Source organism: Citrus clementina, unplaced genomic scaffold, assembly GCF_000493195.1.
Source record: "Citrus clementina cultivar Clemenules unplaced genomic scaffold, Citrus_clementina_v1.0 scaffold_3, whole genome shotgun sequence".
Classification (NCBI taxonomy): Eukaryota; Viridiplantae; Streptophyta; class Magnoliopsida; order Sapindales; family Rutaceae; genus Citrus; species Citrus x clementina.
This window is the reverse complement of record NW_006262339.1, coordinates 11,347,962-11,365,316: the sequence shown is the minus strand read 5'-3', so window position 1 is coordinate 11,365,316 and position 17,355 is coordinate 11,347,962. Positions and strand designations below refer to the sequence as shown.

Below are 17,355 nucleotides of genomic sequence, written 5' to 3'. Positions count from 1 at the left end.
TCCTTTAACTCCATTAGGATAGCCTAGGAACTGACCTTTAAGAGCCCTGGGTGCTAACTTTCCTTGACTGATATGTGCATAAGCAGGGCATCCAAACACTTTAAGATTGACATAGCTTGCTGGTTGCCCATGCCACATTTCAAATGGAGTCTTAAAGTCTAGAGCAGCAGAGGGACTCAAATTCACCAGATAACTTGCTGTTAACAAGGTTTCTGCCCAGAGACTTTTTGGAAATTTTGCTTGCACCAGCATGCACCTCACCTTATCCATCAAGGTCCTGTTCATTCTTTTTGCCAATCCATTTTGCTGAGGTGTTAACCTCACTGTTTTATGCCTTGCTATCCCTTCATTTGCACAGTAACTGTTAAATTGCTGATTGCAGAACTCAAGTCCATTGTCTGTTCTTAACTTCTTAACCTTCTTTCCAGTCTGATTTTCAACTAAGGTTTTCCATTCTTTGAATTTGTTAAAGACCTGATCTTTGTGCTTCAGTACATAGACCCAAACCCTTCTTGAATAATCATCTATTATTGACAAAAAATAGCTATTTCCACCTAATGAGCTTGTCTGTGCAGGTCCCCAGAGATCAGAGTGTATGTAGTCTAGGATGCCAATAGATTTGCTGGTTGAGTTTTTGAAACTGTGCCTTATGGACTTTCCATATACACAATCTTCACAAAAATCTAACTCTTCTATCTTATCCTTCCCCAGAACTCCTTGTTTCTCAAGCTCTTTTAACCCCTTAACACTCATATGCCCCAATCTTAGGTGCCACAACCTGGTACTTTCCCCACTAGTGCCAACAATTACATCTGTTATCCCTGTAACTGCCTCACCATCTAGGACATATACTCCATTCTTTTTAAACCCTTTCATTGCTATCTTAGAGCCCTTCATGATTAGCAATCTACCAGATTCAAGCTTAATACTAAACCCATTCTGATCAATCAAACCTAGTGAGATTAAGTTCCTTTTTAAATCAGGAACATATCTGACCTCTCTAAGTTCCCAAATTGTCCCATCATGAAGCCTAAGACTCACATTTCCCATGCCAATGACTTTACATACAGCATTGTTACCCGTCATTACTTTTCCCCCATCTAAATCATGGTAATCAGAAAAGTAAGTTTTAAATGGGCACACATGAAAGGTGCAACCAGAATCTAGTATCCATTTACTTCTCTGGAGATCCTCTGTAGCCACACATACACCAGCAGATTCATAGCCTTCTTCTTCTACTGTAGCTGCATCACCATTTCTTTCCTTGCTTTTGTTCTTCAATTCTTGACAATCTCTTTTAAAATGGCCTTCTTTATGACAATGGAAGCACTTTTTGTTTTGTGATTTAGACTTCTCTTACTTTTGTTTCTTCTTCTTTCCATCATTCTTGTTAAATTTACCCTTTACTGATAACCCTTCAGCATGCATCATATTTCCAGATTTTTCTTGTAGCCCTCTAGTATTCAAAGCAGACTTAACCTCATCTAATGATAAGGTTGATCTTCCATACATAAGGGCATCAACAAGATTTGAATAAGACCGAGGTAGAGAGCTCACCAGAAGCAATGCCTTTCCTTCATCATCCAGCCCCTCATCAATGGTTTCAAGTGTGTCACAAACTTGATTAAATTCATCGATATGATCATCTAGAGAGGACCCTTCTGCCATCTTCAGTGTGAACATCCTTCTTTTGATATACAACCTATTAGCCAAAGATTTAGTCATGTAAATCTTTTCTAATTTGGCCCATAGGTCTGCAACAGTTTTCTCCTTGGCAACCTCCCTTATCACTAAGTCACCAAGACTCAATATGATGGTGCTTCTGGCCTTCTTGTCTATCTCGGCAGCCATTTCAGGTGTCTTGGAGGATGATTCTTCTTTCCCTTCCTTTTTGGTGATAGGTTCGAGTGCATCCCCTCGCCCTTGTGTTATCAGCAAGGCCTCCATCTTCACCTTCCACATGTTGAAATCATTCTTGCCAGTAAACTTTTCAAGATCGATCTTGGTTGAAACCATACTTGTCATTTGGTTGTAGATCTAGCTCTGATACCAATTTTAGAATCTCAGGTGCTATTGACTGATAGAGCAACCCAAGACTCTGCCCCAAGACCTCCAGCCAACAGAACAAGATGCAGCAAGATGTTTAACTGAAAAGCTTAGACTAAGATGAACCTATGGAACTTAGATGATCAATCAAAATGGTCTAAAGAATCAAACGAAAGTAACGTAAAGAAAGAACAAAGAATCTTTAACGTGGTTCAGCTAGATTTCTCTAGCTTACATCCACGGAAGGGAAAGAACACAGCTTTATTGATTTCCTTCAGATGAATTACAGAGTAAATGCTTAGCTCTCAAAGAAAGATCACAACTAGCTTATATAACCAGTTCCCTTCTCTCTCTTTAGCTCTCTCTGCTCTCCAATCCGTTGCTTCCACATCAGCTGTTCCATAACAGCTTTAGTTAACGAACCCAGAAAATCCCCAGCACCTCACGTGAGTTCCTCATGCTTCTAACGACATATAACGAACTTTGCAAAGCTGAACTCAAGCACGTGATATACGCGTGAATCACTTAAATCTAAACGACAAACCCATACGTCGTTCAGAAGTGTATTTCTTTTACTCTTCAAAATGCAGGATCCTGTGCCGTTTGAGCTTAAGTGTTTCCAGCTTCTAAACGCAAAGTCTTCTACCGTTTTGATTTTCTGGATTTGCTTTCACAAATAACAATTAAAATGCCCAAAATAACATACTATTATTATGAACAAACGTAATAACAATTAAATAAGAGTTTTACTCATTTCTACTATTTCAAAAGAGTTTTTTTTTTAATTCTTAAGTTTAATACTATTTCCCAAGCCGTTGTAAGATATTTTTGCTCTCTAGGTAATTGATTTATGGTGGAGCTACTTGCCCATGATTTTAGGACCTGATATCTTTGTTCTTGAATCTTGAGTCAATGATTTTAGGGCTGCACTCAGCTGCATTGAATCTTCTTTCAACTATGCATATAACAATTAGTAAAGCATACCCATATATGCGAAGGTCCACTATAAATAATGGAAAAGATATGGTAGATTGACAAGCATAAAAGTGAGTTAATAAAAAAAGGTTAATTGGATTTGTAAGTAGGAGTATAATTCTCATCCAGTTATCCTCTTCGTCCTTTTCAAGCAAAAACATTTGAATTTGCTCTCTTTAATTTTTTACTCTAAATGCGTGTTTGGTTAGTTAACTTTGAACAATTTAATTTTGATCAATTAGTTATAACCTCGCATATTATAATTTTTTGGTAAAATTAACTGGGAAATATTTTAATCATTAATTTGATAAATCTTAACGAATGAATGGATTCATACATGAATTTAATAGGTTTTTTTTAATAAAAATATTGTTATAATAACTAATTTATTTAAATAAGATTATATTGAATATATATAAGTAAGTTTATAGAGTAAAATTAAAAGTTTAAATTTTATTAATAAATTTAATTAAGAAATATATTTAGTAAATACTTGTATGAGCTCAAGTAATCCTCCTCCTTTAGCCAAGGCAAAGCAGCATTGTTTGAACTTCAAATTGCATTTTGAGTTTCCCTGAACTGAAGAAGTACCCTCTCACTTTGTTTAATTTCACTGTGTGCCCTCCACTTTATTGTTATATATTGTATAGAACAATTTCCTCATAAGTCTATTTGAAGTAACGGTCCCTCCATAGTACTGTTAAAAATTTTTAATATCAATGGTGGGAATACTGTAGATCATTGAATGAAATCTACCATTTATAATAATTAAATAAGATAAAATAGAAAAATTAAAGTGTAAAAGTTTGGTAACTGTTTATCGGTTAAATAACTGAAATTCTATAAAGGATAAGAAATCATACAAGTTAAATAGGATAGAGAAATTTACAACTTCGAAAAAAGAAAAAAGTAATTCAAATATAACAATTAAAGGCCACAAAAACCTGATTATTTAATTTTTTATAAGTACAAAATATAATTAATTATATTATTTATTAATAGTGGTATAAAAATTACAGGGTCTGCCTACAGTGCAACAGTTGCACGGTACCCCATTTTTTTGTCTTTTTTCAACTCAGCCAATGGATCAATGGTTAAAGTGTTCAACGGCAAGGATGTGTTCAATTGGTTATTAACACTTAAGTCCCTACTGTTTATTACAAAATCATAAAAGATAAAAGTTTTTAAATATTCACTTACATAATTTCTGTTGTTTTAAATTTTTTAAAGTTTGATCCATTAACTTAATTTGATCATAAAAATAATTGATAGTGTAAATATAATAATGTAATATCACATAAAATTTTTAAACATGAAAATTTGATAAATGTAAATAATATTTTTTGTTATATAATATATATTTAATGTAAAATAAATAAATTGAATATGTTTTAAGAATATAGGTTATTAACCTTGATACTTTAGAAAATTATAAAATAAAAAAAGGTGAAATTTCAAAATAAGAAACATGTAAAAAGTCTTAGGTTGTAAAATTTTTTAATATGACAAAACTTTACTTTTTTATTACAATTTTCTTTTTAGCATTAGTTGACATGTTAGTTTATTTATACATACAATATGTTAATTTACCTATAAAATATCAATATATATATAGCCCAACAAAGTTATAGAAAGATAAATAAAGAATAATATAAAAGGAAGTTAGTTTATTTTTTTAAGAATATTTCAAAAGCATTTGAGCTTCATATTTCTTGAGAATTATCATTTTTTTAAAAGATATTTGAGCTTGTGAATCTTGTTATAATGATAATTTATTATTTATTCTTGATTAAAAATAATTAAATAGTAAATTTGTTGATTTCCAAATGCTCTTTTAAATATAGGGTAGTTGGTTAATTTTTATTGTATTAGCCTAAACTTTGTGATGATAGCTAATCAACCATTGTAAAAGATCTACCACGATTATTTTTACTTTCTTTACATCCCTCTAGACCATCATCACTCAAAAAGTTAAAGGTCCGTTTGACACATTATATTATATTATATTGTATTGTATTATGTAATGCACATGTATTATATTATATTATATTACATTAGCAGTATATTATAATAATTATAATAAAATTATACAACATTTGGTAATTGGTATTATCCTGTACTGCATTAATTTTGTACTAATATTAAACTAAAATTATTTAAATTTGTTATTAATTATATTAAATTATTATTTTCATATTAATTTTTTAAATAAATAAAATATGATATAATAAAATAATATTATAGTATAATTTATTTTTATATTTTTATTTATTATAATAAAAATAAAAAATAATTAAAATATATGTAATGCTTAATTAAGGCAAAATAATAATAATGACAGTGGTATTATTTAATAGTCAAAACAAAAAAAATTTATAAAGTTTAATGATGATGATGACGATGACGATGACGACACCATTAATATAAATATAATAATTATAATAATAAGATTAATAAATTTATTAATATTAATAAAATAATAATTCAATAATAAGTTTAATATATTTTAAAAATAGTGACGGTAATAAAATCAATAAATAATAATAATAATGATAACTAATTAAAGCAATCATAACAATTAAAATAATAAATTTTAATAATAATAATAATGATATTAATAAATAATAATAATAACAGTTAAATTTTTTTTCCAAAGTCATTTTAAATTTTATCCAGAGAAAAGGGCCTATATATAAAAATTTGTAACTTATAGTATCTATTTAGTTTTCTTAAAAATATAGGGTAGTGTAGTGTAATTGTTGGAAAGAGACAAAATTCAGTGGTACCGTGTAACTGTTGCATGGTAGGCAGACCCAAAATTACATTATATAAATTGTTTCTTATAAGTCACTTGTTAAATAAATTTCACCAGTCATAACAAACTGTATTTTTGTCTTATATCACTAAATTATAATTACATTACTTGATTGATACATATTTCATAATGCATTACTATTGATTTTGATAATTTATACATATAGTGAAAAGTTAAAAAATCAATGTTCAATATAAAGAGTTATCTTATAATTGATGAAAAACATAAATTCATAAAATTCATTTTAATAAGCACAAATGCTCAATTTCTATAATGAATGAATTCTTTCAAAAGATAAATAAATAAAAATAGAAATAATACAATTGATATGGTATTTGAGAATTTAATTGATTAACAAAGATTGAAACTATCTTTACGTTAATTGACAATCAATCTTTATATTGAACAATAAAGACAACTACAACCAATCATTTTATTTTCATTATTATTTTATTCTTCTCCAATAATGATTTTGCTCACTATATATCCCCTCATTCAAAAAAGTTAATTGTATTTTTTTTAATCTTTGACAGTGAATCAATAACTAAAAATAATTATTTATTATTCATATATGAAAATTTATTTGTAATAATAAGTTATAAGCTAGGCTTAAATTAAATTAGGATTTATGGAATTACCTATAATTTGGATAACTGACAACTGTTCATTAAAATAAATTAAGGGTAGAGAAGTTTCATTTTAAATTAAATTATTCGTAATAATCTCAGTATTAATACTGTAATTCTTTTAATAGTATTATAGAGAAATCCGGTTATGATGGTATGTACCATAGAATTTGATGAAGTTACTATTCATGTTCCTACAAATAAGCCAGGGCAATTACGAGAGCTGGACTTTTGGGCCGGATTTTCTGCTGTTACAAGTTGCTACTTATAGCCCATACACGACTGTATTATAAAACTGGAGCTTTTAACACCATGAAGAAATCCTTTTAACATCCCATTTGAGTTTTATTTCCTAAGATTCCCCATTCTAATTTATAAAATACTAAATCATAAATTGAAATCAATTATCCTGTCATTAAATTTCACCGTAAAAAAAGTACGTATTTCTTTTAGATTTTTATTTTTAAAATACATACTAATCCTAAAATTTTAAATTATTTTCTTCTTCTTACATAATTTATATCTTCATTATTTTAAATTTTAAAAATTTTCTCAAAAAAATATTTTCTATTAAAATTTACTCTCTCTCCATATATATTATGAAATGGGCTGGGCATAAAAAAAAATTGTTGAAACAATAATTCATTTAAGTGTTTAATTGAATTTTCATTCAAAATAAAAAAGGAGTAATTGGTTATTTAAATAATTTCAATTAAAAAGAAGATTTTATAAGAAATTTTGAGGGTGTCAGAAGGTCTACTCTGTATTAATCATGTGCTAAAACCTGGCCACTCTAAAGGCTCGTGCGTTTTTTGTTGGGAACACATTAAAATTGTATGTATTAAAAAATAAATGATTGAACAGAAAACAAAGCGGGGATGTAGCTCAGTTGGTAGAGCGCTCGCTTAGCATGCGAGAGGTACGGGATCAATACCCCGCATCTCCAACACTTATGACAGTTTAGTTTTTGTAAATTTCAATTAGGTCCTTTGAATTTATCAAAAAGATGATCACATCACAAATATTATGTAACAGGTAAGTCCATTTTATGTTATTTTATTTCTTTTTTTTTTTTTCTAGATAGGAAAGTCCATTTTGAGTTTTAGCAGTGAGCGCTATCATTGCCTTCAACAACTTGATCATGTCGATAATAGGAAGACGACATTCAGGTGTGTCGAAGCATGTCGTACACTATGACTTATTTGATATTAAAGTGATATGGCTTAAAAATTATAACTGTTATAGAAAAATGTTATGATTATTAAATAGTTGTAAATGTATTGTATTGTGACTTTTAAATAATTATTTTGATAAAAATAATAAAATATTATAATTTTTTTATCATACAAGTGTGAGATCAAATTAACCTAACTTCCGAACCACAGTAATAGGTTTTTACCACGTACTCTAATGATTTAACTTTGGGTAAAAGCTTGTTTAGTCCCTATATTACGAGATTAGTGTCCATTTAGTCCATGTATTTTTAAAAACACCTCAAAACGTCCCTGTTACTAAATATTAACACTTATGCCATTATTTTTTATTATTTTTAACTTGCTTTTACACTATTACATTTTTACAATAATGTTTCTTTTTTGGATATTAATAAAAAATTAAATTATCAAATTAAACTCAAAAATAAAATAAAAACAAAAAAGGTATATATTAATTTTTGTGGAAGCTCACGTATGTCTAAAAAATTAATATCGTAAAAAATTACATTATCAATTTTTTTAGAAAAATTAATATTTTAACTCAAGAGTGTGTTCCACAAAAATTAATATATATATTTTTATTTTATTTTATTTTTTGGTGTTAAACTGGTAATTTATTTTTTTCTTTTTAATAATGTCTAAAAAAATTATTATAATAGGGTTATTTTTTTCTTTTTAATAATGTCTAAAAAATTATTATAATAGGGCAATATTATAAAAATAAGTTAAAAGGAACAAAAGATAATGGCAAAAGTGTCAATAATTTAATGGTAGAGATGGTTTGAGGTATTTTTAAAAACATAAGGACTAAACGGGCACTAACTTCAAAATATAGGGACTAAACGAGCTTTTACCCTTTAACTTTTAAATAAGATTTATGTGTACGTCGTTGAGTTTCTAGTGACGGACAAGATTGAGGTTGGCTAGTTATTAGTCTAATGTTGTCGCTCTTTGGCATCTGTGCGACTATTGAAGTTGTTGATTCCCGTATGTTGATATTGTTGATCTTTTCTGATCACTTGACATCAGTAGAGAACTATGCTTCATCATCCACGCTATCAAATTTGAAGCTGAAAATCACAGCGTGATTTCACCCATATGACTTGAGTGTATCAACATCATGCTCGGAATTGTGAAGAGTAGTCTTTATCTTAAATCTTAGTGGGCAGTATTGATAAATTAATTGGCAAGGAAAAAGTTTATGAGGATTTATAACATGTAACAATTTTAGCTTTACCGCATAAATTAAAGTGTGACTGTTTGAGATATTACATAGATACCAAAAGATCATTATCTCCCAAATTAATCTTCCAAGAACCTCTATAAAGGTCATTCCCTCTAATTCAAACAAGAAAGAAAGCCCATTCTATATAATTAATTGAAGAAATAATTCAATATACGATTAGCTTTAATTTGGTTCCGTATTATAAAACCTAGAAAACAAATCATGTTGAAAAAAATCTTTAATCTTTGAAATATTCTGAATCAACCGTATGCCACAAGGAACAATGAGTATAGTACAAGTACATGTCTAAAAGGATCGATTATGAATATCATAGCAAGTTAGCAACAATTCTATGTTAACCTAATACAGTGGATATTTTTTCGAGGATAGAGTAGATCAATTCTGTTTTAAACTTTATAAATAGTTATAACCATATTTGAAGGGCTAACACATACTTGTTTGTCCTTTTAAGAGATAACTCACAATTATAAACACAAAGTTATGTATTTTATTGGGCAAGCTAAAAGTTAATCCAGAATTTGAAAGGGGATAGAGACAATGAAACAATTTTTGATACAAGTGCCTATATTTTTTTAAATGCGGATACTGTATTAAATCTCATGATTTAAGAACGTATCTACATGAAAAAAATGAATGTATTTACTTTATGTTTTATGTAAGGTTGTCAAAAAAGTGACCGACATTAAACAAAGTTTCAGTCTTACTTTGTCTTTAATAAAAGGGAGTGAATTCCATGGGCAAGTGCAAACTAAACCTAAATTGGGCTAAAAACTCAAAGACAGTTTCCTTTTGTACTTCTCTTCTCTCATTTTTCTTGCTTTGTACAGGATATTGTTTTACTGGACGAAGATGAGGATGAGGATAGAGAAATTGACTCTGAGGAAAATGTTTCAAACGAAGATGGCATTTCAGAGGATGATTGGCATTTAATTGCAAGTGTACTAACATCTAGGATGCTTTTGTGCAAAAAACAAATTATCAGATAGAGATCTGGCTGTACTTCCATTGATACCAAGGATATGATTCCTATGAGAAATTTTCAATGAAACTGCAGAAATTGTTCTTTGAGGTATAGTATTTTGTTGGTTATGTTGAACTTTTATTTTATTATTTTATGTCATAAGCTCTCAATAAATCAGATTCAAATTATATTATATTTAAAAGAAATCAACTAAATAAAATAAAATGATTTACCGCAAATGAAAGATTAAATAAGAATAAATAAAGAAAACATTGAAAAAAAAAGAATGACTACTGTCGACAGCTTTTTAATTATTTCCAAGGACAAGTTGCAGTTGGAAATATTTATTTTTTCAGTTTTGTAGAAGTTATTTCTAAGGGTAAGGGCAATTGATGCTATTTCCAATGGTGTTGTCCTCGAAAATAGATTTTTTCTCCAACAGCTCATCCGAAATTGTATTTTTCCATGATAACTTTTGAGGCATCTCGTATTCTCGAGGATATTTGCCTTGGGAAATAACCTTTTTTTTTTTAGTGAATTATATTAATCATTAATAGGTGGTGGCGTCCTTATTTTAATTTTTAATATAGTATAAAACCGTACGATTTAATAATATTAAAAATTAACTTTATTAAATTTTATAGTTTAACCTTATAGTTTGATAGCATATACGTATGAAAAAAAAAGAGGGGACCAAACTAGAAAAGACACGTACATATAATTAAAAGTTTTGTATTTTCTATGGAAATAAGTTAGAGGGATTGACAAAACCCAAATGAATATATTTAAAAACAAGTGGGTTTCACCCTTGAAGCAACTTGTATATAACATAAAACTAAATTAAAAGATGAAAATAATATTAAATTCAAGAAGCAAACTAGCCGATAGTATCCCAAACAAACCACATAAAACAGTAAAAAATTTAAAAATTAGAACAAACCTAACTAAGCCTAAAAATACTAGCAGAAACTATGACATAAGCAAATTTTCGGCTAAGTTTCAGTTTGATCCATCATGCACCATGCCTTCAATCTGTGCTTCAACTTCTTTTTCATCATTTTCTCCATTGACAGCAACGATGCTGTCCACATATGTAAAAACTTTATAAGAATATCCCATTCCACTATCAATAGGGAGAATAAAATTCCTTTTAGTCTTAGGATTAAACAAAAAGAATTGATCCACACTTTTCATAATAATTTTGCTGTCTCTAAAACTTCCAACCGGCCAAGCTATTCTTTCGAATGCAGTGTTAAACGTTCTAGTCCACCCCTTTCCTTCATTCATTACCCACAATTCAAACCGATTACTCAACCTACTTCGAAACCCTAGACCTGGATAAACAGCTAAAGCAAGTGATTGGTCATAGGACAGTGCTTTCACATAACAATCAGTTGGAAGTTCCGGCATTGCTGTCCTCCAGAATAGCTCTAGATTCATGTCATACGACACGACAAATTTCTCATTAACCAAAACTCCAATTCCATTCGCAATCCAGTGAAGAACTTCTTTCACAGCCACCGCATCTTGCCCTCCGTAAATCACACACGATCCCGTGCCAGCGGCCACTTCTTTCCATTTTCCGGTACTCGTGCTGTACACTTCGGCAATCGCATCATAACGAGCCTGAAAGTTGACAATCCTCACCAATACATAATCATTGGTGTCTTGGTTGAATCCAAATCCAAGAGAAACCATCCAAAACGTTTTCAGACGGCTTTCGGTGAGTGAGGGTGTGGGGAGACGTTTGAATTCATTTGTTGCCGGATTCCACAGCACGAAAGCCATCCCGAAAGCACTTGAAACATCGAGACAGAGCAATCCATTGCAAGAACCGACAATCTTCGGGAAGGTTGATAAACCTTCTAGAGGTGGCAACTCTACTTGGTGCTGCTTCAGGTCGCTGCGAAGCAGCATCAAACCGGAATCATTCCCGAAGGCGTGATTGTAGTAACGGACGATAAGAGAGTGGTTTCGAATGGAGCAATTGAGGTGTGCGGTTACGAACTCTGAGGACTTGATGAGAAGGAGCCAAGATTTGGAGACGCACTTGAAACGAACGATGGATTTTATGGGCAATTGTAATAGAATGTCAGTGATGATAACAAGTGGAACAGAGGAAACCGTGGTGGTGTCATTGGTGGTCATGGCCTCTTGACTTCTTGATCTCTTTCTGCTCATCTAACTCTTGTTTAGGGTTTGCAAGAAACGTGGGAGAGAATGTTAAAGAAGGTGTATTTGTAGCCAGTGAAAAAATCGGTTGTTTTAGATTTTGAGAGTTGGTATTTGTTTAGGAAAGAAATATAATAAGATTCATTGGGCCTGTTTAACTAGGCATCATTTGAAATGGACCTCCCTTGACTTCTAAAGATAGTAGAGGAAAGTTGCGAAAAGAGTTTGGCAACATTGCGAGTCTCTCTCTCTCTCTATGTATTGATTTAGAAGAAGAAAGATAAACTTTACCCTACCATTAAACTTCAAGCTAAAGTGTGTTTACCATCTTAAAATCTAATTTTGTGAGGATCGGATCTTGTAAGATGCAATACAACAATATTATTCATGAAACATCCTTACAGCAACATTAAATAATATCTAAATTCATAAATGAAAAAAATTTAAAAAAACTCACATTGTTCGGTTGATAATGTACCTTTCTTCAATATCATATACCTAACCAACAAATTAAATGTATGGACTAAGGTAGTGTTTACGTCACGGATTAAGGAATTGAAATTATTTACAGTGTTTACTTCGTAAAATGGAGGCTGGAATCAGAATCGGAATCCGAATCATGGACCCCACCCAAAATTTCCATTTTACATCCATTAAATTTTTATAATTCCCAAATTGCCCTCAATCAACTTTTTTCATTTTTGCATTTTGATGCTTACAAAATTTATGAAAATATCAAAAAATGTTGTATTATTTGCAAATAGGTCCTCTGTTATTTAATAATAATTAATTAATTAGTTAAAAATGTTATTTAAAATATATTATTTTAATTATTATTTTTATTAATATTACCATAATATGAAATAATAATAATAATGTCATTATTATTATTATTATTTTAATATTATTTTATTAAAATCTATTTATTTTATTATTATTTAAATGTCATTATTATTATTAAATAATATTAAATTTATTATTTTAATTATTATTATTATTAAAATTTATTAATTTTAATGTTTTAATTAATATTATTGTCTTTATTATTGAGGATTTCATTTCCATTCCGATTTCAAGACAAAACAAACACATTAATGGCAATCCAGCTTAGTTCGATTCTGATTCCTACAATTTAAGGAAACAACTCATTTTGATTTCTATTCTCATTCCCATTCCAGCCCATTCCCATTTCTACCCATTCCAATAGAGGTCATTCTGATTTTTGTTTAGTAAACGCAACATAAAAAAAATTGTTTACGCACAAATGATAAAATATGATGCTCAACCGTACGTTATATTACAAGAAGAAGAAAGAAAAAGAAAAGCCAACATAGTTCTTCAAGTTTCAGGGTTAAAAAAAAAAAGAAGGAAAAAAAGCCTTATATTGTAGGAACTAGGAAGAAGAATAAAGAATGGGAAAAAAAGCAGTGAGGAAGTGGCCTGATTTGAAATTAGAGTCCTCCCAACTATCGAAGATTTTTATTTATTAAAAATGTGTGTGTATATATATATATATATATATATATATATATATATATATATATATATATTTCATTTCGAGTGAGATTGAAGATGAATAAAAACAAATCAAGCAACAAATACACGGAAGACAGCAAAGATAGGCATAGACAAATCAATAGTTAATGAAATATGCTAAATTTTTGCAAGGGTGATGAATATTTTTATAAGCGCAAAGAGAAAATAAAAAATCAAATGAATAAGGATTAATTGATGGAGGACTATTTTGGAATTTGTTAGGTTGCGTGTAGAGTGAAAGTTATTTTTGAAATTTTAATAAATGAGCGGACAATGTAAAAAAGTATTTGAAATAATTTTTTTTGTGTGCAAATAGCCCCATCCTATAACTAAAATGACATAATTTGTTCATTTAAGTCATTTTAATGATCTTGTCCACTTTTATAATTAATTTACCGAACACATATAGTAATGGATTTGGATCCTCTTCAAATTTTTATTTTTTCTAATCTTTTGAAAATCTTTATACACATGGCGGTTTTATATTCAATGGTCAAGAGTTATTTAATTTTTATTTTTTCTTCCTAATGTCTATCGTCTTGTTTTTCATTTTTTCATGAACCCTTTTCTCCAAGCAAATGGAAAATCCATCAAACGGAAAATTTTTATGGGAAACTTGAAATTAATCTAAAAATAAATAAATATGGTAAAAATGTCATGCAAGAGTAGTTTCTTGTGTGTAAATCTCCCACCATCTACAAACTTACTTGCAACTTCTTATCCTTCATTAAATATGTATTATGTATTGCTAACTGACCTTAATTAGAAATCATTGGGTTGTGAATTGATTGTGTAATTTTGCTGCTTTTCTTTTAATTTATGTCAAAGTTTGATTTTTAATACATTTATTTGGCTGACTCTTCCTCCTTGTCAATTCGACTAGAAGAACCATAAAAAATATGGCAGTTATTTTATAAAACCATTATGATTGATGTTGTTTAATTAGAACTCTTCTTTTTCTTCTACGGTTAGAGGGACTCGATCTTTTAAAATTAGGGAAAACAAAACATATTAATATAGTGGTATACCAATTTATGGAAAAAGATGAAAATAAATAAATCTTGACTATTCAGCACAAAAATATCATATGTCGTGAGTTCTTTAAAATATTAAAAAAATTAAATTAAATCCGTTAATAAATTCTTTGGTAAGTGATTATGTTCTATTCTAAAATTACCAAACATGTAATCAAATTATTTCTAAAGTTGCTTATTACATTTCAAAATCTATGCTAATGCCATCCAAAATCTTTTTTTTTTTTTTTGGTGAAAATTATGGTTATGTGTAATACAAATATGTGAGTTAAGTTCCATTACAATTGGTGAATCATGAACGAGGAACTCAATCTAAAAAATTTAGAAGAAATATATTTTCACAATAACTTGCATTCTCAAATCTTAAGAATAAGGTGAGAAGGTGGTCACCATAACACCATTCCACATTCTTTTATCACTTTCCATTAAGAAGTAAAAGTAAGAAATTGAGGTTAAACATCTACAAGGGCGATAGTATGTATCTTATTACTCTAGAAGTAGAAATCATGTTTATCAACAGAACTGGCAAAATTTGACATGATCCTATTATTCGACCCGAACACAACACAAATAAATGGAAATATGTTGAGTGTTAGAAAATGTATATTTATAAATGAGAAAATCATCATTTCACATTTCAAGTCTTACTAATAACCCTTACTTTTATGTATTTAAACTTCTTGTGATTTAATTATGTATGTTTTATTTTAATTAAGTATTTTATGTATTTTAGGGACATCATGGTCATTTCACAATGAACGAGAGCTCAGACGGCAAAACGAACATCACTTTTGAACTCAGGATAGTAAAAAACCTTAGGAGGAGCATAAAAGGAAAAATGGCACTGTTCACATGTACGGTACTGTCCATGTTACTATTCACGACACTGTTCACACATACGGAACGATGACGTGACATTGATCGATGATGTGACATTGACTGATGAGGTGTCACGATTCCATTGGAGAAAATTCTTATGCACTGTTGATCGGTGACGTGGCAGCATGTTAGTGGATAAAAAATCGCGTGTACGGTACATGCATATACACAGGATTATTTTCAACAAAACCACGTTACTGTTCAAGCCAGTTGACTGTTCAAATTGCGTGGTCAAACCATGTCACTATTCAAACTGCGTGGTCAAACCGCGTACTGTTGACTGATGACGTGGCGCAATCCTGAGCGTCCAAACTGTTTTTAATCCGATGGCCATGATTTACTCAATGTATATATAAAAAGGGGGCCTCCCCCCTAATTTGGCATCCTTGAATTCATTTGTGAGCTCCATTTTCTATAATTCCTTCTCCATCTTGTATTTTCTATGTATTTTAATAAATTCTCATTTTGCCCCTAGTTCAATTATGAGTAGCTAATTTTCTTTCAAGCTTGGGTTGAAGGTGAAGTCTCAACATGTGCCATGGGATTTATTTGGTAAATTTATTTTCTATTCCCCTTTAATTTTTTTGGATGTTTTGACTTTTCGTTGACAAATAGTAATAATATTGTCTAGATACTGCTATAGTTTCACTGGCTCCCTAGTATAAGATTATTATTATTTGGCACGATAAGCTCTTAGCACCATATTGATTAGAGCGTGGTTCATGAGGTGTGGACACCCCCCTCATGATTTAATTGGCATTAATAAAGAATATTTAGCTCATGGTGCATGTTGATGCAGATCCAGATACCCAAGTGCTTCATTTCAATAGATTTCTCTTCAATTTATTCTCGCCATTTTAATTTAAGTTTTAGAATATTCCAAATCATTTTCACCAGAAATTCAACCACCCATTTAGAAAATTAATTCTACACATAATTAAAATCCACCTCCTCGTGGGATCGACACTCGTTACCATTAATCTATTCTACAATAGATTCGTGCACTTGCGAGTTTAATAAAATTTGCACAACAATATAGATCGTTAAATTTTCCATGATTATTAAATGAGTCAGGTCTAAGTTAACACCAATTGTTTTTCATGACGAGTTAGGTATCAATATCTTGACATGATTATTAAATGCATCGTGTTTGGGTTAGTCTAAATTTGACACAATATAAAGTTGACACAAAATGAACATGACCCATTAGCCATTTTGTCAACTTTATTTATCATTATATCATATTGTTTGCTGTAATCACCAATAAATATACAGTTTAGAGTTGAAATCATTACTTTGATTAACAACTGTTCATTAGACATTATAGTTTATAACTGAAATCATTCAATGAAACTCGATTTAGAAATTATATGCTGTTGATACAAACTACAAGGTTCTGATAAGGAGCCACGTAAGTTAAAGAGAACACCTAAGCTTAACAACAAATATGAAGACTATGCTTGAGCATGCAAGCCATGCATGAAACATGCATCATGTGGAAATAGCATGAGAGCAATTACTGGAGCAAGTTTCGGTTGGTTTACTGCGTCAACTAATCATGGTAGATTTGGTAGGGATTATATCTTTGGTTGTTGCATTTGAGTTGTATACTGTTTCGAGTTTATAGCTAGGTTGTTTAATAAATATTTGCTACTTCTTGTTGTTAGCTTTGTTTATACCCTTTTTCATGGTTACAAAGCATAGTTTTTTGTTACATTTAGAACTATTAATAAGCTCAAGTGATGAATAAAGAATTATCTAGAAAATTATCCATACTATTAGTCTTGTGGTTGTTCTCACTCGAAGAAGAACATCTTAATTTTATTCATCAATTGTTAGCTAGCTACTGAC

The 17,355-nt window shown here is 30.0% G+C and overlaps 1 protein-coding gene and 1 non-coding gene across 2 annotated transcripts; one reads left to right on the top strand and one right to left on the bottom strand.

Annotated features, from left to right (window-relative positions):
• The first annotated feature begins 7,336 nt into the window (after nucleotides 1-7,336).
• On the top strand, nucleotides 7,337-7,408 carry TRNAA-AGC. Its single transcript has one exon. It is a non-coding gene; the product is annotated as a tRNA-Ala (tRNA).
• A 3,474-nt stretch (nucleotides 7,409-10,882) lies between these two features.
• On the bottom strand, nucleotides 10,883-12,079 carry LOC18047567 (F-box/kelch-repeat protein At3g06240). Its single transcript, XM_006441016.2, has one exon. The coding sequence runs from the start codon at nucleotides 12,062-12,064 to the stop codon at nucleotides 10,883-10,885; it is 1,182 nt and encodes a 393-aa protein (XP_006441079.2). The 5' UTR covers nucleotides 12,065-12,079.
• Nucleotides 12,080-17,355: the final 5,276 nt, after the last annotated feature.

Bases quoted from the DNA above. Each gene is read 5' to 3' on its own strand.
- LOC18047567 (XM_006441016.2), bottom strand. From the start codon at position 12,064: ATGAGCAGAAAGAGATCAAGAAGTCAAGAGGCCATGACCACCAATGAC.